Source organism: Delphinapterus leucas, chromosome 7 (assembly GCF_059928025.1).
Source record: "Delphinapterus leucas isolate spDelLeu-1000000601 "Yukka" chromosome 7, BTC_Dleu_Yukka2, whole genome shotgun sequence".
NCBI classification, from domain to species: domain Eukaryota; kingdom Metazoa; phylum Chordata; class Mammalia; order Artiodactyla; family Monodontidae; genus Delphinapterus; species Delphinapterus leucas.
Genome location: NC_143135.1, coordinates 32,276,060 through 32,299,918, shown reverse-complemented (window position 1 = coordinate 32,299,918; position 23,859 = coordinate 32,276,060). Strand labels below are relative to the sequence as shown.

At 35.6% G+C, this 23,859-nt stretch overlaps 1 protein-coding gene across 1 annotated transcript in view; it reads left to right on the top strand.

Annotated features, from left to right (window-relative positions):
• Nucleotides 1-7,916, top strand: part of LUZP2 (leucine zipper protein 2) — a 231,297-nt gene extending 223,381 nt beyond the window's left edge. The window contains exons 11-12 of the mRNA XM_089915855.1: nucleotides 6,515-6,601; nucleotides 7,353-7,916. Of these exons, the coding sequence (XP_089771981.1) occupies nucleotides 6,515-6,601; nucleotides 7,353-7,451 (186 nt within the window). The 3' untranslated portion in view covers nucleotides 7,452-7,916. The remainder of the gene's footprint in view (nucleotides 1-6,514; nucleotides 6,602-7,352) is intronic.
• Nucleotides 7,917-23,859: the final 15,943 nt, after the last annotated feature.

Sequence of the window (23,859 nt, the reverse complement as noted above, 5' to 3'; positions counted from 1 at the left end):
AACAGCAAAGCACTGTCCAGGGAAATGAGAGGAGAAAATGTGCAGGAAGTAAATCTAGAGCTGCGAGTAGAAAGTTATGCCAGCATTTTCGTGCTAAAACAATTTTGGCAGAGATTTAAAAAGTCCTAGTTTGCAATTATATCCAATATTCACTCTGTGGCATTTGATGCCCTGATGAGCCATTGGCAGACATTAGCTTAACAAAATTTTCTAGGCAAGTCATGCCCTGCTGTAATTGGGCTGAGAGACCATATACCATTGTCATTCTGGGCTACATTCCATCAGACCATCTGAAAAGGTTGGCTTCATACAAGGCATTCTTCATTGTGCTACTGTGGTATTTTTTTTTTAAGAAGGAAAAGGCATGCCTCCAGATTACATGGGAAGTATAGATAGTTTCCTAAGGGCTTTAGAATAAATTTCTGCTTTTTACATTAGATAATAAATTTCCATGTTTACCCTCCTATAACATCTTAATTTTCTTTTTTTTTTTGCGGTTCGCGGGGCCTCTCACTGTTGTGGCCTCTCCCGTTACGGAGCACAGGCTCCAGACGCACAGGCTCAGCGGCCATGGCTCACGGGCCTAGTCGCTCCGTGGCATGTGGAATCTTCCCAGACCGGGGCACGAACCCGTGTCCCCTGCATTGGCAGGCGGACTCTCAAGCACTGTGCCACCAGGGAAGCCCCTATAACATCTTAATTTAAAGCATGCAAAATGTTAACTTAATTATTATTTCTTATCAGGAATCATATAGAAACCATAAGAATAATGATTAACTTATAATTTGGAAAATACAAATAACCCAGTAAGCATGTTAATAATTATTATAAGGAAATTCGCCAAACAGTGATGTGCAAATACAAAGGTTAAATTGGTCAATAACTCTTTGACCCCCTCCTACCTTCCCTGAGACATAATGATTTTCACCTCTGGGTCCCCATAGTACTTGGTTTATACACATATTTTATCCTGTATCACAGTCCATCTTGCATGTTGATTATTTGTATAAAGTTCTCATTCTGTATTAGATAATAAGCAATTTGAGGACAGAGACTATAAAAGTATTGACATTTCCTTCAGCACCAAACAAAATACTCATCTTAACAGATGCTTGTAAATATTTTTCCAAAATATCTAAAATTATGAAGTTTCATAAGTTACGAAATTATGAAGTTACTTTTTCCAAAATATCTAAAATTATGAAATTATGAATATCTAAAATTATGTGCCACTGGTGGCACAGTGGTTAAGAATCTGCCTGCCAATGCAGGGAACACGGGTTCAAGCCCTGGTCTGGGAAGATCCCACATGCCGCGGAGCAACTAAGCCCGTGCACAACTACTGAGCCTGTTGCTCTAGAACCTGTGAGCCACAACTACTGAGCCCATGTGCCACAGCTACTGAAGCCTACATACCTAGAGCCGGTGCTCCACAACAAGAGAAGCCACCGCTATGAGAAGCCCGTGCAATGCAACGATGTGTAGCCCCCAGCTCGCTGCAACTAGAGAAAGCCTGCACTCAGCAACAAAGACCCAACGCAGCCAAAAATAAATAAATAAATACATTAATTAATTAAAACTAAATAAATGAATAAAACTATGAAGTTAGACAGGGCTTCATGTTTCAAAAATTTAACTATTTTGTTTGAAGGATGAAGAATTATGGTTCAGAGAGGTAATGTGACTTGCCTAGAGGAGCCTGGTTAGGGAACATCAGTGTCAGACCCTGTCTCCCTCCCACTCCTCTATTCCTCTGTTAACTGAATTCACAGCCATCACTTTGATTCAGCATTACATTTTTAATCGTTGAACTTCTTTTCTAGTTTCTGCCCTTTTTAATATTAAAACAGTACTAAAGGGCTTCCCTGGTGGCACAGTGGTTGAGAGTCCGCCTGCCGATGCAGGGGACACACGGGTTCCTGCCCTGGTCTGGGAAGATCCCACATGCCGCGTAGCGGCTGAGCCCGTGAGCCATGGCCGCTGAGCCTGCGTGTCCGGAGCCTGTGCTCCGAAACGGGAGAGGCCACAACAGTGAGAGGCCCACATACAGCAAAAAAACAAACAAACAACAAAAAAACAGTACTAAAGTATCATTCTGTAATAAATATTAAAAAACTCATTTCGTACACAAGACTAACATGAGAGAAAAATTTAGCCAAAATGTGTTTATGTTTCAAAAAATCTTGGTACTTAATTCCATTTTTTCTCCTTTACAGTATTCTGAAAATCATGCTTGTTTTTAGCCTCCAGCTTGTCCCAGATATTAATTAAATATGAAGAATGAGTTGGACTTTTTAACTGTCAGAGATATTTTTTCTTGGTAAAAGTTCAGGTTGCCCAGTTATGCATTTGCATTAAGTATTTTGAGTTCTTTTAAAGTTTTAGAGAAAGCTCATAAGAGGAGCACCTAATATGTGCAAAATACTACTTTAGGAACCATTCTATAGTTTTATTTAATCTAAATCTTCCAAAAATCCTGTCAGGTAGGGATCATTTTGCCTACCCTACAGATAAGGAGTCAGAACCTCCTTAAGATGAAGTAACTTTCCCAAGTGTATACAGCAAATAAGGGCTAAAGCAATTCTAACCTGAGATGGGCTCTTTCCTCCATTTACCTAGCTGAGTTACCTACATTGTATCATGTCACTTGATGTCAAAATCCCCATTTTACAAATGAGGGAAAATTGAGGTTAAATTGGTATTTCCTACCATCATTCCAAGCAGGACAAGTACTGCCCTGTCATGAAGTTTTCAACAGTATAGGAATGTAGAAAATAGACATTTAATATTCAAATAACAAAATATTAGCAGATTTTCCATGAACCAATCTCTCTCTCTTTCTCTCTCTCTCTCTCTCTCTCTCTGCCTCTCAAAAACAATTTCTTTTGACATTGGATCCTTTATATAATTTTAGTATTAAAATGTTATTTCTTTTCTGAAATATTGTTGAAAAATAGCAGTGTGTTTTGCTTGTTGGTTTATTTGTTCTAATGTCGAAATTTGTTTGTCACTGGTGTTTAATTTTATTCTTCTGTAAAATACCAAAGTTTGGAACCTCAATGTTCATTATTAGAGATAGTGGGAGATGGAGTTGGGACTCAAATTCATTTGCACATGACTCCTGATAATTATCAAGGAAACCCCAGTATTAGAGTCTGCCCCACCATGGTAGGATTATGTATTTTTTCCTACAGGGGTAAATAATTAAAAGGGCTTGTCTCATCTAAATTTGTTGTTACTTTGCCTACCCTTTGTGGCCATAATATAACATTTTGTCAGATGGTAGTTTGTTGCCCAAAGCACAGAAACAAACTGGTTATTCTGGTGGTGTTGGGGAAGATGTATATGTGAGAAAGAGCATGTAATCACTTTAATAAAGATACGTTCATGGCTTATCCCATTTCATAATTTACAGACCCAGCTGTGGTCCTCTGTAGGTCACCTGTATAATTAATAGGTGAGCTGCATACTGAAGTAGCTGAATCTGTGCAGACTTTCCTGATCATTCTTCATATTTTATTACTTGAGTTTCTAGAAATAGGCACTATACTCATCAGGTTGAATTTTATCTAATTGAGGGAGTGTTTTGAAGGCGTGTACCTTCAGGAGTGCTTATATCTGTTGCCTTTCTGAGAAACACTAGGAATTTTAGGAACCCCATCTCATGAAGTTTCCACAATGCCTGTGAGGCACACAAAAAATAAATTTAAAGGCTGTGTTCATTATAAGATCAAAATATCAAAAAAGGTTGGAGCTGTCTTCCAGCCATGTAATATTTTATTTACTGTTGAAATTTAATAAGTATTCATTGTTCAGATGATCAAAGACTTGTCTCAGATAGTCAGCTGTGCTTCCATTAATGAAAGAACATACTCTACCATAAATCCCACGGTATCTTTCTCATGACAATGACCTCAAGTAATAATTCATACACAAAAAACGGTTTGGGGCTCAAATAGATTTGGCAAATGGTTATATCATATCTCCTAAGAGATTTATAATGCATTTGTACACTACAAAGAAGTGGATTTCAAATTTCACTGTGCATTTGAATTGCTGTATTGCTGATTAAAAATGCAAGCCCTATATTCGTAGGACTGAATTATCACCCAGGAGTATTATTTTTTAACAAGCACCTTATATGATTATGCGAGCAGATCATTCAAGAGGAAAGCTTTAAGAAATTGTGTGTTAAAGGCTCTGAGAAGAACTACCTTAAATACCACTGTTTAATGTTCAAATAAACTTTTTCTCCAAACTTATGTGATTTATGAACTCCATTATTCCAAAATATATATTGGGAAACCTTATACTCTGCAGGTTACTTTCTGCATTCTGAGCCTGATCTAGTACATTTATTTTAGTTTTTTTTCCCCAAGGCCGAAAGCAAGTATAATAAAAACAAAGGTCAGTTGTATTATTACAGTAAAAACAAAACAATTATAATATTCCAGGGAAATTTTAGTTTCTAGGCCTAACTCAAACCCGTACAACATAAAAAGGAAAAAAATTCTTAGGTAGTGTAGAAGATTCCTCTGTGTAGATGCCTAAAATTCTTTGGACTAAGGCACTCAAGGTTTTCACTACTGATTTCTATTATTATAGTTATAATCTTACTTTTCCACTATACTATAGGCTTATTTTGAAGAAGGGGCTATGTGCAACCACTTTGGAGCTTTTCTCAAATATAACTAAATCTCATATGAAAAACTCAGGCATTTATGAAAATTCTAAAGGACTGAAATATTTTCATAGCCAATGTTTGTTTTATTCATTTATTAAGTGATTAGATATTGACCACTTGCTATCTAATAGGCATCTAGCTGGGATCTAGGGCTGATACATGTAGCCTCTATCTTCAAGGAACTTACAATATATCAAAGAGCCAGACATGCATATATATATAAAAACATTAAGTGTGCTAATGTTTCTAATGCGTTGTACCTTTAGAGCAGGAGAGTGTGATGAGCCTACCTAGTGGTGAAAATGTTGTGCTAGGGAGGGAACAAATAGCTGGTCTTCAGGATCTCCCAGTGAAGAGAGACTTTTATGAAGGTGGAGGGAAAGAGCATATTACACAGACACAGAAGGGTAAAGTAACATGAGTGTTCAATTAAGAGCCATGTAGGGCAAGAATCGGGAGCATGTGCAAATGACTTTGCTCTCAGATTTGAACTGGAGTAGGTTAAATCTCATATGCAACTTCTTTAGTTATCATCCACTCCTAGAATTTATGGAAAGTTAGAGTTCAAAGCCAGCTTAGGTATCCTCCTTGTTTGACCTCAAAGAAAGAAACTGACTTGTTCAAGGTTAGAGTTACGCAGTGGCCATGAACTATTAAACTCCCAGTCTCCATTTTATACGTTTTATACCGGGAAAGGATTACAGAAAAATCACTAAAAAAAGTACATATTCTTACATTAAACAATTTTTAGTTACTTTAAAATGTGTTGAAAATAAAAAAGATGAAAATAAAAGGAAGAGATGAAGGGAGAATGAGAGGCAGTAAGGAAAGGAGGAGGGAGGCAAGGCAGACTAAGGAAGAAGGAAGAAAGAAAAGGAGGGATGGCGGGAAGGAAAATTCAATATTTTAACCTTGGTTAAAATGAAAAATGAAGGGCAACTGGAATATGCTGCCAGTAATTCATTTTCTTCAAGACGATTGAGGCTAATAAGATGAGATTTCCTGGTTAGTAAAATATATGATCTTCTTCCCAGAAATATCTTTTTTAAGATGTTGAAGTTTTTTGCTAGGCAGATTGATGATGTTGACCGAAAACAAATAGACTGGCAGACATTTCTTCAGCAATGATGGGTTTGTTTGGGATCAGCAGAGAATTACAATTTTGGGTCTGCAACCATGGTGAGCAAGGTGCAAGTGCCCACAAGGCAAAGGAAAAAGAATTCTTTCCTAGAGGGGAAAAGAAAGTTGGAAGGGCTACAGTAAACAAAGAGTTCATGGCTTTGCATGGGCTGAGTTGTTGCCAGGAAAGAAGAGGGTCTTTCTTCGTCTTGTTGGTCTCTGCTATTGCTGCAAGGTGTGAGAGCGCCCCCTTCTGGTCTCCTGACTCTATTTAATTGTGATTCCAGTTTATTAATTTTTTACAACGATCATATTGTTTAAGTTGTTTCCTGGCTTGCAATATTGATGTCCGGCAGGCATAAAGACCATGGACGTATTTAGATCCTAGCGTCTAGACACATCACGGATATAGAATATAGCAGTTTTGTAACTCTTTCCTTTTTAAAAATTCTTGCAAAGAAAGAACTTTCCATTGTAATTGAGCTTTTGTTGTAGCAGCCGACTGTCATAAGCATCACTGAGATTCCCAAATGGACTATGAATGCTTGCCCATTCCCTGGGATCCCACTAATGTTGTGATAAATTTGTCCCTAGCTTGACCTTTCAGTTTGTCTCAAAGTGAAGGAAGTTTTCAGTGGGAAGATTTCAAAGGAGATTTTCTATTCCCTCCCTTCATTTAATTTAACTTCATTGACCTATTTTCAATCGCAGCTTTTACAGGGGAGCACGACCTGTTCAATGAAGCACAAAGAAAATCCTGCAAGCAATGACACTGCAGAATCAGAACCTGTCCCACAGGTATTTGGTTTGGTTTGTTTGTTTTGATTGTCAGAAAGCACTTTTTGAAGCTATTGGGTTCCATGATTTTCTCTCTTGCTTTAGCTAAAGCAGGGATGCTGTGTTGCCTAATACAAGACACATCTTTCACCTATTGCCTCTGGACCTTTCCATGACCACTGTGCCTGCCACTAAGATTTTGGTTTGATTTGCTGAGGTCCTAGAAGAACAAGGGCAAGGGAGGGTTCTCACCCCTCCCCAGCAACCAAGAAGCAAAACAAAAGTAAACAGAGAACAAAAATTATACATATATTCTTTATAAGACAAAGAAGATAAAAAGAAGACTTGAGAAAGCAGAGAAGGAAGAAAGAAGTACATATCCCCCACAAAAACAAGTAACAAACAACTCAGGAGCTTAATTCTGAACTTCTATCTGGACTGTTCTATATTTGACCAAACGTATTGCATCATAGCAATTATTAGGATTCATTTTACTTAACACATTTTTAATTTGGGGGTTAGATTCATCAGAGTTGAATGGTTTGACCAAAGTTTTCTCAAAATAGTTTTTGAAATATTGCCTTTTGTGGAAAATATTTTATGTGCTTTCAAGAAGTAGCAGTGTTAACATATTTACACTTATTTTCTGCCTGGCATTGGTCTTCTGTAAGATATTTCTTGAGGTACATGAGTTATTCTGTTAGGATTTTAATTTTTACATTCAACATTTTTATTTTGACTCCCTGATTGTCTTTTCCGTATTGTTTGACAGAATGTGATGGTGCCTCCTTGTACTGAATGCGAAGAGGAAAAAAACCCGGGAAAACAATTGACCAGCACTGAAGGGAAGGCAAATAGAGAAAAAAAATGACTGTAAATACCAAGAAACTGTGTTAAAAACATCCATTTGCTATTGTCTTCATACTCTTTTTAGACCACAAGCTTGATGGAAATACTAAGTTTTTAAAGCATGCAACTTTTTCACAATTTTATGTAACTTTATATAGTAGTCTACAAATTTTCCAAAAGATTCCAGGCCAATTATGATCCTTAAGCAATAACCTAATTAAAATGGATATCCAGGCTTCCCTGGTGGCGCAGTGGTTGAGAGTCCGCCTGCCGATGCAGGGGACGCGGGTTCGTGCCCCGGTCCGGGAAGATCCCACATGCCACGGAGCGGCTAGGCCCGTGAGCCATGGCCGCTAAGCCTGCACGTCCGGAGCCTGCGCTCCGCAACGGGAGAGGCCACAACAGTGAGAGGCCCACATACCGAAAAAAAAAAAGGATATCCACAGTCATACATCATCATTGTCATCAGTAAATTGCCCAGTATAAATTGGTCTTTTTTGAACTCAAATGCAATATAACATTTAATTCTTCTGGTTCATTTGGGTATCCAGTACTTCCATGATCTTGTTTTTTAAATCAGCTGGAGAATGATTAAATGTGGATCCTCAGCATTCTTAGAATCCAAATTGAAACCATATCATAAAGATTTTGGTCCATGCTGGTTAATTGGAGCCACTCTCCTCAAGATTGGAATCTGTACTGATCCGAATATATTATTTATTTGAGTGTGTTCATTGCTATTCTCATTACTATTTAGAACCATGTCTAAATAATATCAAGGCAATTCCGTCAGGGGTTTAGTCAATTAACAAAATTCTTTAAATATGTTTAGTATGATGTAGACAAAATATCAAGGAAGAATGACTAAATTTCTGACACAATTGATTAGATTTTTGGCATTCTATAGACACACCCCTATGGTTGTCTGCTGGAATTACTTCAAGCTATAAATCAAGCTGTTTGAAATGCTCAGTGTGATTTTTGGTATGAAATTGGGTAATGGGATGTGGGATGGGAAGAGAGGTCCAAAATACAAATATGCAAGCAGATAACATACATTTTAAAATGAGGATTTGATGAAAGTAAAATAGCCATGTAGAACTAATGAACCCCAATTTGTATATTTTGAAAACAAATGTATTATTAAAACAAATCAGTGGCTGTGGGAACCTTTGACATTGGGACTGTATATAGGAATACCACTGATCAAATAAATTCACTCTTGGATACTCTGAACATACCTCATAAGCAAGAGTAATTGACACTGATTGAAACGATGGGTATAGCATCAAACTTATAGACTAAAATTAATTGGTTGAATGATGCAGTTAGTTTGTCTGCACCAAATCTATTCACTTCTGCTGGTTAGACCCATTTTGTAGAAAGCATATAAAACCATTGTTTTTATAGACTAGATCTGCCAAGCCACAATTAATTTGGAGCACAGTATGCTGGCATGATCTGTAATTAATAGATGAACTTAAATTCTGGGATATGGTGGCACAACTTTGACCACAATGACATATTCAAAGAAATTTAGTGATCTGGAGAAATGCCAAACTATCATTAACAGTAAAAGTGATACTGTGATATATTCATGTACCAATTGTACTTGCTGAGTAATTCTGTGTCACTTATCAGTATTTTTCAGATTACAGGCTACCTAAGAAAGAGAACTAGTTTTATAGATGATTTAGAGGGTTTTCGGGTGAAATGACCAGGACAAAAGAAAAGATCAAGGTCTGAAGCTCCTGCTGACTCCTCAGCTCTAAAAATCATTTAATTCGATGAGATGGAATATTGCTAATTTCCCAGGTCCTATTCCTTGTAATTTCCATATTGTACCCAGAAACCCTAACCAACTCTAAAGATTTATGAAAGGGAAGCAGATAATTTAGTTTAATTTAGGTTTACTCTCCTACCTCCACCCATGGCTCCAACTTCCCACCCAGACCATATGGAGCCTATGGAAAGCTAATCACCATTTCACCTTAGCAAACTATGTCTTGAGGAATCTTTGGAAATAATAAAAATAGAGTCAGGCTGATATTTTTCCGAAAATTTTAGATGAAATGATGAAAGAGAATTTGGCTTAATATTAATCAAATTTGAACAGCTTCATCTGTAAATTATTTTTTCTATACTCTAAATTCCTATTCTACTACATGATAATATAATCAATTTTCTTCTCTTAAATACTGGCATGATCAAGTGGGCTTTGAATGAATATAATGTACACATTTTTCTTTAACAATAGATAGCATTATGCATCCTGCAGAGTTTACCGTGGTATATTCACTGCATTATTTGTTTAAAAACAAAAATAATTTGTAATAGAAGAGCTTTATAAATATTTTTAAGAAATATTCTGGGAGTTCCTTTTAACAGTTAATCACAGAATTCTTTTTAGTATGTACTATGACTTGAGTTTAATGAATGCATTTTATTTCTCTCAATCCATTAATTGTTGAGGTTTAAAATGCTTTACAAACGTGTGGCTTTTATCCGTAAGAAAGGTGCCATTTCTTATTTCTTTTAATTAGCTCCTATATAAATAGATGTTGTTTTTGAGGAGTTAACATTCATAGCCTAACTATCCTCATGTGGAAAAAAAAATTAAGCAAAATGTTGAATGTAGATAGTACAGTTCTATTATGTACTTGTAACAGTAAGCAGTGAAGAATTACTTATGCTTTGTAGAATATGAACGATTCCTACTGAGAAACAAACACACTTTCCAGTGGAATAACTTATTTTAATATGAGTACTACCAGAACTAACAATTTATTTCTCTCTATTATTTTGAAGTACTGATATATTCATTCTAAGTTGGGAATTGGTTTTGGACTTTGTGTTTCCTTTTATATGCATTAATATGCATTAACTATGTAAACTAGTGCCTAAAATGTGTAAGACCTAAATTAATTTAAAGCTGACTGTGTCTATCCCATGCCAGCATTCTCAGATGAAAAGTGAAAAACTGAGTAACTCATCTGGATGTGTTTTTCTGTGTGATCTCAAATCTTTGAATACTGAATATCTATGGCTAACTAATTTGTTTTTCATTCTTTAGTCGTATATTTAGCATTGAAGTGCTATTTGAGAGGCATTTCTGTTTCATACAGTATACTGGATTAGAAGTCTGAGACAGTTGTATGTGAAGGAGACATTTACTGCTTTAGATGGATAGTGTGGATAGCTGGATTAAAATAATATTTGTGAACTTCGCTATAATGGAATCTTTTATTTTTGCAGCTCAGGTACGTAATTAGCGCTACTTGAAGTAGAGGTTGAAATTATCAGTGACACCAGAGAGTAGGGTAAACTGGTCAGACATAGAGAGTAATGACAACATACACTTGTTTACTTAGGGGACATTTTCTTAGTCATGTATACAGTCTTAAATTTCCCCAAACTATTTGTTCATCTCGGTTACATTATATAATATCGATGGTCAAGTGGTGAAGAATAAAAGGTACTGAAAAATGGCCTATTTTTGCTCAATAAAGGTTTGTTTCCAAGACTACTATGTATATGATCTACCTAAACTAATTGAAAAACACACATTAACTTTTAAAATAGTACTTGCTTCTGTGTTTCATGATCTAAGAACTTTTTTGAAATGTCATCCTGGAAATTTCTTCAATCTCTCTTTGCCACTGTCCCAGAAAACCCTTATTTTATTTAGTGTTTTTTTTTTTTAATAGAGTTCCAGTCTATTTGTTTGCAAATGAGTCTCAAGTGCTTAAAACCAGCTGCCCCATAGTAGGTGCTTAAATATGTGTTGAATGAATTCAGAACCTGAAGCATCAATGGAAGAAGTAAAGAAAGCAACAAGGTAACACATTCTAGTATGATAACAGGAAATCATAAGACATAGTCTTTTAGGAAAAGAAAGTAAATATCTTGTTCTTGTTTGTTTTGATTTTAGGTTATTTTTCCTTTGCAGTTTGCTATTGGGCTTGTGTCTGTGACTAAACAGAGTAGATATGGCACTCCTGGATGAATTCTGGAATGCAGTTCAATGTCATAGACATAATTCACATGGCACGTATGTGACTTTAATTGGAACCCAGATTGGACATTCGCCTGAACCTGTACAAGACACTCGATTTCTTTTAGTATAAGTTTCTAAGCTCTTAGACCTTAAGTGGTTGGGCTAAGATTTTCCTCTCCATTCTGTTGAGCCCTAGTTCTTTAGCAGACATAAGCCAAGGGCTGCTGAGAAGGTAAATGAATATCTAGAGGATGGGGCTCACTACTAGAGGATCTATACTTTTATATAATTTATTTGTGGGGCTTACACATTCTGCATGTACTTTTAGTGGTGAAAGGAAGTCCAAATCTAAAGTGATTTGAAAATCACTGAATAACATAATCTTGATGATCTCCTTTCTCCCTTTGTTCATTCAGGCAGCCAGTCATTCAGTCATTCAATAAATATTCTTTGAGATCCTACAATGTGCCTGCCATTCCACTTCTTTTGAAGATCCAATAGTAAACAAAAATAGTAATTATGAATATTAATGTTGTGCTTAATATATACCAGCCACTGTTTTAATTTTTTATTATTAGTTAAATAGTCTGAGGATTATTTAAGATAGATATTACAGTTATCCTCCTTTCACAGATGAGGCAATTGAGGTAGAAAATGTTAATTGAATTGCCCAAGATCATACAGCCTGTAAGAGGAAGAAGTAGGATATAGATCTGGCAATGAGTTTCTTGAATCTATGTGCTTAACCATTTCACCACACTGTCTCTCCTGCGAATGCCAGAGTCCTGCTTTCATGGAGCTTACAGTTTAGAGAAAGAGACAACCATTAATGAGGGAAGTACACAGAAAAGTGTATGACTGCTACACAGGGTTATCTTTACAGCATACCATGGGGCAGCGGTGGGGGTGTGAATGTACCATACCTGTGTGAAGTTCTCACTTAGAAAATGGTATTAAACTAATATTAATGAATATATTTTGTATGACTGTCCAAATCTTCAAAAATAAATTTTGTAGTATTTTCAGATATTAGCTAACAATATTTGAAACTGAATGCTTGAATTCAAATAAATGGTTGTGAATTAGTGCTGTTCAAAAAAGGAAAGCATCATATGGAAAAAGTGCCATTGCTTTCTATTCCCTGAATGCTAGGATATATGAGTCTGTGAGGTATAGATGACAGCGAAATGTAGGTTTCTTTCATAAAAATAGAAATTTTATTTCTCTGTCTCTCTTTCTCTCAGAAAAGCCATGCATTCAATGTCATGATGATTGACCAGGATTAGCTTGTACCACTACAGCATTTGCATCAGAAATAAAGCAAATGTGCTGTGTGTGTGTTGTCCCCCTTTCCCCCCTTCTTGGTACCTCCCACTCCTAAATTCTTTAATTCCTTTGAGAACACCATTTCACCTCATATCATGTAGACACAGTGGCATCTTGGGAAGGTCATATAATGCAATATATTTGTTCCCAGAAAATCAGGCACTATTTGAGGCTCCTGGAAGAAGCAGTTGACCTCTGCACCTGATTAACTGCTGAATAGGCATCCTTCTTTGGGCAGCATCTCTACCAAGAGTGAGAAAAAGAGAGAGCATCCTGTGGTGGGTCTTGTCCTCTCTCTGACTATGGCTCATCTTTACCACTTTTTCCATGATAAAGTGCCCAGTAAAAGTAAATCAAGAGATAGATACTAAGCAGAAGCTTCCAGCTCAAGTTTGGTGGATGCAGCACAATGGAGCAGAGGATGAACATCCCTGATAAGTTCCTGTTAAAGTAGCAGCATACTCACGGTGACATATTGGTTATTTTTCCCCTGCAAGTTTCAGTTTGACCCCTTTAGGTTTCTTCAATCTTGGTCCCAAAACTTAAAGACCATCTGGGCTGGAAGTCCCCAAAACTACCCTTCATGCCTTTCTTTGGAATAACACACTAAGTATGTAAATCTTAGTGTACACTGAGCAGAGAGTCTACATATTTAAATGGTCAAGTTTCCAACATGAGTAAAATGTGCTGCTGACACTTTGCTCATGAAATCCACTGACAATGACTTCACCAGGAGATTTTGACATAGTGAAAGAGGAGCAGTACAATATGGGTAAGAGATAGGGACATTGTGGGTAAGAGGAACAGGTAATTTAGAGCATGTTTTAAGTCCACTCATTTAATCTGTGAAATAAATCCCTCTGAAGTAGATGCATAGATGCGGCATGAGTAAAATTGAATGTATTTACTAGATGTGTTTCCAGTCATTTGTTACACAGTGAATATGTAGATGCTTGATTGTGTATTAGCCCACTTAATGTTTGCAACTTTGGAAAGGTGTGAGATAGAGAACAGGCTTTCTCTGAATCAGGAGAATGGTGGACCAGGTAGGTATGTTCAAAAAAGTAAATTAGATAATACCAAGTTGATGAAATGAACTCTATGATCTTTGAAAAAGAAAACACCTTCTCACATTTTATCCTCCTGGTCGTAATTAAAGAGATAAAAAGGTGGAGAAATATGAATCCTTGAAAAAATATCCTCATTCATCTCATAATGGAGACATAGACTAGTTTTTTGAATGAAAATTTAGGGCAGATTTTTCTCCTTTGCAATGTTAATCTCACTTTCTATTTCCCCTTTCATGATCATCTTATTTGGGGGTTACGCATTTAAGGCTTTGGGGTACTGGAGTTCACAAATAAATTTTAGATATTTCTAGGATGCATTTGTTTTATTCATCATTAACTGAACCCTAACAGTTGCGTACATGAACACATGTACGGTCACTGTATGCATTTGTGCATGCTCCTGTCTGCATTTGCTCATTGTAGGCATTAATATGGTACTTTCTATATATATTTGTGTTTTCTGGCACTTGTGAACATTTTAATTTGTGGATGCATAAATTTAGTTTATGAATACCTTCATATGTTTACATCTCTACCCATGTACATACATGCCTTGATGCATGTATGTATAGTAAAGTGAATGTCCAGTGCAGTTGCAATAAGCACAACTGTGCTGATCTGGGTTGTGCAAATGGATACACCAAATCAACATCTCAAATCAGCCATTTGATATGGACAATCATTCCCATCCCTCAAATACAAAGGCTTGCCTCATGTACCTCTTTATGTCTTTTCATTTGTCTATAGTTAGACCTAGAGTAGGGAATTACATTTGGAGTTATTCACTGGATGGTCTAAAAAGGGGAATTTCTTTCAGCATGGTTTCCTATGTATGAAGCCTCAAAAAAAAATCTGCCAACTGTCCTTATATTAACCAGAGTATTTTTTATTTGAGGAAAAGAAGGCGAGTAATTATACTATTAATTATACCGCATGCCCTGACTGTACTAGAGCATAGGTACCCTACACTGTTAGAGAAATAAGATGAAATCATAAGATCAAGGAAAGGGAGGTGTTTCTTTTATCTCAAACGTTAATGAGAGGATATGCATATGACAGGCATTTGGTGTAAAAGTTTCCAGGTGTGGATTACTTTGAAATCACTACACTTTTTTAAACCAGTGTCTGTTTATTATGAGGAAATGCTTTGCTTAGGTTTGTCTTTTTCTCTCTCTCTAAGTAAAGTGATGAATTGTTACTTTGTTATCTATGTGTTTAATTTGAAATTTGGGTAAAACACAATTAAATGTATGTCTGTAACTTGCAGAATGAAATACTAATTACTCCATGATACAACTGCCAAGGTTAATTGGCTTTTACTTAAGATCTGGGGTGCTTTGCATAATTTTTTTTTTTCTCAGATAATCTGAAGGTAGATTTGTCTGCTGGATTCATACTGCACAGTTTCTAGAAACTCCTGCTTCACCAGGTGACCTGACAGGTAACTATTGTTCTTTAACACATCAGAGATTTAAATGTCACCTGTTCTTTTCTTAGATATTAATAATGCAAACTCACTGCCCTCTTCTCTGAAGGTTAACCTGTGTGCTTTGCTTAGGTTAAGGGTTAGGGCAAGCGTGGTGGTGGCAGATTTTTTGTTTTTAGGAAATCTTCAGAAGCCTTTCTGAGCTTGGGTCTCAATTTTGTGACTTAAAATATACTACTTTCAGGTCAGAGTCCCAAAACTTACTTCATTGTGTGCATATATATAAACCTTTAGGAGTGTACACATAACTACACTAGAAGTGTTACAATGTGATTTTGAGCAAAGACTTGCAGTCAGACTGCTTGCATTAAATTTCTTGTTCAGCTTCTTAACTGTGAGACCTCAGACAATTAGCTAACCTCTGTGTGTTTTAGTATCTTCACCAGTAAATTGAAAATAATAAGATGACCTACCTCATGATAACAACTATTTCCTTTAAATATTGAATGGGGTCATACAAACAGGACAAACAGTAGCCCCTTAATAAACACTACCTATTTCTATTTTAAAGGTATCCATAACTCCATGAATACATTCACAAATGCCCAATAGGAAAATTATTATGCATTTGGAATTGGACACCTGTACAGTATATTTCTCTTTCTGTGTGTGTGTGTGTGTGTGTGTGTGTGTGACTGAACAGGAGGTATGATTTGCCTTGCTTAAAAAGAAACTCTCCTAATTTTGATTATCTGAAGAAAAAACTGGGTTTTTCTAGATAATGCTATGTTGAACTCATATTTCTTAAGATGGGTGAGTCAAAATATGATTATCCTTTTAAAAATCCCTGGGCGGCGGCATGAAGTGTCTCTCCATTTATTCACACAATATCATCAAATAATTTTTCTCCTAAAAACATCTAATTTCTGTCTCTTTTTGAGAGTCAAAAATACTAATTAAAGGATTCTGTTTGTTTCCTAAGAATTTTATAAGAATGTAATTATATCTTTTACCTTTCTTGTGTAAATTATTTTCCAGGTTGCTTTTTACTATTTACCTTAATAGGTAATGAATAACATTTGTGAAAAAATCAGTTTATTTACCCCAACTTGCAACCATAATAATTTCAGTAAGATGTATGGTAGGCTATAATCCAAGTAGACGTTGGACAGTTCTTTTCAAAAATTAAGTGAATAGGTATATGAATAAAAGTATTTACATGCTTCAATGATATTTTTATAGAAAAAGAAAAAAAATATTTGTGTTCCAGATTGTTCTTTGCCTTTGCCAGTTTTAAACTTGCATAGGCCCAGTGGTATTGTAGTTTTTCTGGGGCCTTTAAAGCACCAATGAAACATTAATCAAAACCAAGCCTCATTTCAAATTTTACAGTAGAAATGATTCTACACACATTCATTACCTTTTTGAAATTAGATTTTTATTCTCTTGGGAAATAGAAGCATCAAATTTCCTTTTCAATATTTCCTCATCACCACTTCAAAGCTTCAAAGCCTAGTGGACTTCTTTATACCTTCCTTTTTCCCATTCTCCCTTTATTAAAGGAAAGTATGTGAACAGACTCCTTCCTGATATGCCCTGAAATTTCTTTTGAGGAAGTAAATGAGATAAGGTCTCTGTGGGCCTAAAAGCTCCTTGAAAAGTCTGGAATTCTTATAACCAACACGCTCATTAAAGACAATGTTTTTACACTTTACCCTACAGTCTATTCACTATTATAGTGTCCATACTGATTCTTTTTTAAAAAGTTACATCATGACATTTCTCACTTTAAAGCTATCCAAGGGTTTCTAAGATCACTGAGAATTATTTTAAAATAAAAAACTATTATCCTCATCATAGGCTACTAGACCCTTCAGTGCTGGGCCTCCCTTTCTTGGCCTCACTTCTCACCACTTCCCCACAGCTCACTTGACTTCCTTTAGGCTGGCCTCTGCTGTGTCTTGAACCTGCTGAGAAGCTCTTGTCCAGTGTCTTAGTACCTGTTGGTGCCTCTGACTGGGATGTTTTTCTAAATATTTATTCACCTCACTTGGCTCTATTCTCTCTTTAAATTTCACCATATCAGAAGGATTATCCTTGATTCTCCTATCTAAAATGGTACCCCTGTCCCCACCATTCTGCTATCACCATCTATTCCCTTACCTTGTTTGTCTTCTCTGCATAAAATGCATCAATACATGACATTATATTACACATGTGTTTGTATATTTGTTTTCTCAGTCTCCCGCTTCTAAAATGTAATCTCCTGGAGAGCAGGGCTTTGTCTGTTTCCTTCATTGCCATATCCCCAGAGTCTGACACAATTAGGTGCTCAATGAACACAAGGTGAATAAATAAATGTAAAATGCACTGTCTCTGATGGCTTCAATGTTTCCCTGTCATTGAAGTGAAATGAGAGTCACTCTGAAAGTTGAAAGAAAATTCTCAGTCCAGACCATGGCTCTGTGTCTTGGAGGAAAATCAGCCTATCGGCCCTGGGTAAGTCACTTAAAACAGGAGAAAGGTGGTTTAGGCATTTACGTTTTATGGAGCGATGGGCACTGGCACTTATTCTCTCCCATCCAAATATCCCTAAAATCTCTGATAGAGCTACTTACTAAAATATGAGCAGAGATAAAAAGTTTGGCTCTACAAAGAATAGCCATAGCTTTTCCTAACTAGAATGATGAAAAACTTGAAACAAGGATAGGTGGCTTTTACCAAAAAAAAAAAAGTTTTCTTAGTAGATTAGTTTATCAGATTATGATGAATGTGATAAACTGAAAACTTTAGTTGACTTGCCCAAGACCCATGAAACCAGAATCATGAGGAAAGTCAGTGTCGTCATCCCTACCCAGCATTTACTGTGTCTCCTGCTTCTAAACTTACATTAGCATTACAAAAACATTCCTTGGCCATACTCTAGAATGACTGAAACAGATTGTCTTGTGCTGGAGCTAAGGACTCTGTATTTTTATTTAATATTCAAGATGAACCTATGCAAGCTAAAGTTTAAACCACTGCAGTATATATGACAGGCCACCTATATAATTACTATTCTTTAGGTCCCAGAACTGTCCCAGTTTCCTGTTATATGAGATCTACCTAGTTATACAAACTTCCCTGTTCTAAGATTTTTCCTTGCAGTACACTTACAAGCTCTTCATAACAGAAAATTTCTTCAACTATCTTCCAAATACTGCAGCTTTCAGACAGTAGTGAAGCGATGTTGCTTGTCTCCCCAATACTGGTCTACTTCTTACACAGAAATAATCAAGCCAGACAATGTCAGCAAGTTGGCAAGGCAGTGGCTTTGTTTGACCTGCCTGCTTGGAGGTATTAAAACACCGAATGTGGTTATTGATGGCTGGTAGTACTAATAATTGTCCTAGCCACAATTATCTAATTGACTGCCATGGAGGATGACTGTAATGGGATCTCCATATAGCAACAGCCCCTTTTGGAAGTTACTGATTTCAATATTTTTACTTGTAAACTATTTTGAACTGTGATTTTATTTCCCCCTTCAGGAGGATAAGGGTTTTTTAATTTGGCAATGGAATTTACGTGTTACAGGCATCTCCAGATGTCTTATAGTGGAGAAACAAAAACTGTAGAGAGGTTAGGAAGAGAAACAGGTTACAGGAGCTAGAAGTTTGCCTCCACCCTTGTTAGAGAAGTACTGTGGGGTAACAGATTGGTCATTATTGATGATTATGAAAGGACTTACAATGTGAATATTTTCAACAAATTTGCTGGTGAGTAGGTCATTAAGAAACTTGAACTTGGACCATTTCTCGCATATATTACAGTGTTGGCCTCAGGCCCTTCCATGCCTTCAAAGATTAGAGAATGCAGCTGTCCTTGAATTCAGTTAAGTTGCTATTCTGTCTCCCTCAAGAAGCAGCAAGAATTCCAAAATTTACTTATATTTTTTCCTGAGTGGAGTTTGAGTCAAATCTTTAAATCTTTAATAAATAGATGGAACTAAGGGAATAAGATGCAAATCAGAACATTTCGCTCTTTGCAACTTTTTCATTTCAAAATCCAAACTTCTCACCCAAAACCATGAAGACCTACAAGATCTGGCCTCTGGCAATTTCAAATTTGACCACATTACCTGCCACTCACTGCTTCTCTCACTGCTCTCCAGCAAAATGGATGGCAACATCCTTACAACACACATTGCAAAAATCCTACTAGTGCTACTAATCATAATAGCAAATATTTATAGAGTTATTATAATGTACCCATAAATCTTCTAACCACTTCATATATGTATTTTAACCCAACCTTCACCACAACCAGCAAAATAAGTTACATCATTTTTTCATTTTGTATCTGAAGACACTAAAGCAAAAGGGATTTAAGTAAATCATCCAAAATCACATACCTACTAAGTAGCAGAGTTGGATTTGAACCCAGGCAGTTTGACCTCAGAGTCGATATTCTTACCTACTTTGCCTCTCTACAAACCATACCACAACTCTCCCTTGCTTAATACACTCCAGTGTCTGGCTATCTTACTTAAAATAAAATTCAGTGTAGGGGTTCTTTGAGTTCTGGTTCCAGTCTGTCCCTTTAAACCCGTCCTCTCCCATAATACCAGTTATATAATATGCAGGGCCCGATGCTGAATGAAAATGTTGAGCCATTGTTCAAAAATCATTGACGATTTTATGACAGTGACACGGAGCATCAAACCAAGTAGAGGACCCTTCTGAGATTCAGGGCCCTATAACTGCAAAGCTAGCACATCTGTGATACTGACCCGTCCCCATCATTCTCTCCTATATTCATTGAGTTCCAGCTACTTCTGCCTGGGGTCTCTGCACTTGCAGATCTCTTTACTAAAAAGTCTCCTTACCTACAGTCTCGAGGACATGTGGGACAACTTCAAGTGTAACAGTATAGACACTGTCTATAGGTGGCATTTCCAGAAGGAAAAGAGAGTGATAAAGGAGAAGAAAGAACATTTGAAGAAATAATGGCATGAAACTTTTCAAATTTGATGAAAAAAAATTAAACACCTAAGAAGTTCAGTGAACTCTGTTTAGTTTAAACTCAAAAAAATTCAGACCTAGTTACTCTATAACCAAACTATGTAAAGCCAAAGATAAAAGGATAATCTTGAAAAGAACAAGAGAGAAGTGACTCAACACTTTCAAGGGATTTCAGTAGCATTAACAACCTATTTTTCATCAAAACTATGGAGGTCAGAAGGCCATGGATGATATATTCAATGCATTGAGAGAAAAAAGTCTGTTAACCAAGAATTTTATATCCAGCAAAGTGGATATAGAAGGAGAATTTAAGACATTAACCTATAAGCAAAACTGAGAGATTTGTTGCTAGCAGACCTGTCCTACAAGAAATACTACAGGAAATCTTTAGACAGAAGTGAAAGTGTAGTAGACAGTAAATCAAATCTACATGAAGAAATAAAAATCATCAGTAACAGAAATTACATAGTAAATATAAAAGTCAGCATAAATATATTTTCGTTTAGTACTCTATTTTCTCCCATCTTACTTAAAAGACAGCTCCATAGAGCAATAATTAGAAATTTGTGTTGATGGGAAAGCAATGAATAAAGATGTAATTTGTATGAGAAATATAGCACAAAGGAGGCAAGTGGCAATGGAAATATACAGAAGCAGATTTTGTATACCATTGAAATTAAAATGGTGTCAATATAATCTAGATCATAATAAAATAAATTGTTAACTGCAAATCCCCAGGTAACCCAATAAGAAAAATAACTAAATAATAGTAAAATAAATGACATCTGAATTAAAAATGGTACACTAGAAAATATTTAGCATAAAAGAGGGTACAATGGAGGGATAGAGAAACCAAAAAAGGCCTGAGACTTATGGAAAACAATTCACACAATTACAAATAAATCCTACTTTATAAATAATCACCTTAAATGTAGATGGATTAAACAGTCCAAAAGGCAGAGATTAGAAGACTGGATAAAATTAACCATGATCCAACACTACACTGTCTTATTAGAGATACACTTTAAATTAAATTGGTTGAAAGAAAAAGAATTTTTTAAAAAGTTATAAAATGCAGGAGGCAACCATGAGAAATCTGGCATTGCTATACTAATATCAAAATAGACTTACAAACAAAATGAAAAAGTAACTACATATAAAGAAGGACATTTTAGAATGGGATAAAAGGGTCGGTCCTTTAGGAAAATATAATAATTATGAACATATATCCACCTAACATCAGAGCTCCAAAATGCATGAAACATAAACCAAAAAAAATGAAGGGGGAAAGAGACAGTTAAAAAAATAATCATTGATCAAATCAAAACCACAATGAGATACCACCTCACACCCATTAGATGGCTACTATAAAACAAAAAGCAAAAAAAAACCTGGAAATAGTAAGCTTTAACAAGGAAATGGAGAAATATGAATCTTTTTCACTGTTGGTAGGAATGTAAAATGGTGCAGCTGTTGTGGAAGACTGTTTGATGGTTCCTCAAAAAGTTAAAAATAGAACTCATATCATCCAGCAATTTCATTTCTGGGTATATACATGAGATATAAAAATAGGATCTCAAAGGAATATTTGTACACCCGTGTTTGTAGTGACATTATTCACAATAGTTAAAAAGCAGAAGCAACCCAAGTTTACCAATAGATAAAGGGATAAGCACTGTGGTATATACACACAATGAAATATTCAATCTCAAAAAGGAAGAAAATTCTGATGTGCTCCAACATGGATGAACCTTGCAAATATTAAGTGTTTAAAGCCAGACAGAAAAGGACAAATATTGCATGATTCCATTTTATGCAAGACTTTTGAGTAGGCAAATTCATAGAGAATAGAGGTTACCAGGGTTTAGGTGACAAGAGAAACGAGGAGTTATTGTTTAATGGACATAGAGTTTCAGTTTTGTAAGATGAAAAACTATTCATGTTAAGTGGAATCATACAATGTGTGGTCTTTTGTGACTGACTTTATTTCACTTAACATAAAGTTTTCAAGGTTACCCATGTTGCAGAATATTTCATTACTTTCTCCTCTTTATGGACAAATAATATTTCATTGTACGGGTACACCACATTTTGTTGAGCCACTCAGAGATTTCATTTGTTTCCACATTTTGGTTTATGCGCATAATGTTGCTATAAACATTCATATATAAGTTTTAATGCAGTCATATGCTTTTATTTCTCTTGGATGTTTACCTAGGAGTAGAATTGCTGTGTCATATGACACTCTGTGTTTATTTGAGGAACTGCTAGACTGTTCTCCAAAGTTGCTACATCATTTTATGTTTCCTCCAGAAGTGTATACATGTTCCATTTTTCCCTTATTTTGAATTAATTTTATTAAGATTTTTATCTTCCATTTTATTTCCACTGTGAGTTTATTAGACTTATTGTGCTATATTCTTAGCTATTGTTCAACGGTTTAAAACATATTTTTACAATATCACATTTAATTTCAAATAATATCATACTATTTTATATATATTATAAGAGACTAATAACAGTGTAATTAATTCCATTTGTCCCTTTCACCCTTTGAGCTATATTTATAAAACATTTAAATTCTATATGATATAAACCCCAAAATGTATTTATAATAATTTGTCTTTAGTTGGACTATATTTTTAAGGTATTTTAAAGAAAGATGAAGAAATCCGATATTTATCTTTTTAATATATTTTACCATTTCTAGTACTCTTCATTTCTTTCCATACACCAAAGTTTACAACTGGCTCATTTTCTTCAGTCTAAGTTACTTTCTTTCATATGTCTCAAAGCACGAGTCTTCTGGAGACACGTTTTCTAGATTTTGGTCTGAAAGAAGTCTTTCTTTTTCGAATACTGTTTTCATGGATAAAGAATTCAACGTTGACAGATTTTGTTTTCCTTTTAACAAGTTAAATGTATGTCATTTTCTTTGCCTTTGCATTGTTTCTGACAAGTAAGTAGCAATTCTTACATTTTTTCCTCTGCAAATGATTTGTCTCTTTTCTCTGGCTGATCATATGATTTTCCTTTTATTACTGGATTTTACCATTTTGAATATGAACTGCCTTGGTATTTTTTTCTTTGTGCTTATCCTGGTTCACTTCTGAGCATTTTTGGATTTGTGGGTTTATAGTTTTCATAAAAGTTGAAAAACTGTAAGAACATTATTTCTTCAAGTATCTTTGCTGCCCTACCTTCCCTCATTTGCTTCTGTGTCTCTGTACACATGTATTTGATGTCTATTATCTCACAATTGTTTTTTAACTCTTTAACTTCAAATTTATAATCTTTTGGTCTGCAGGGTCCTATCCACTGGTAAGTCCATCCAGTGATTAAAAAAAATTTTTTTTCAACACTTCTATTTGTTTCATTTTTATATCTTTTGTTTCTCCTCTTTGTATGTTCATTTATTTCTTTCAATTCTTGAGCATCTTTATACTACCTGGGTTAAAGTATGTGGAATGGCTGAACACTATAAGGTGTGATCATTCTGGAGTTTGAACTACCACTTCACCTGGTGAGAATTTAAACATCTCCCAGTCTTGTACGAATTCAAAGAATTGGTCACCCCATTAGCTGTTATTTTACTGGCCTTGTCTTAG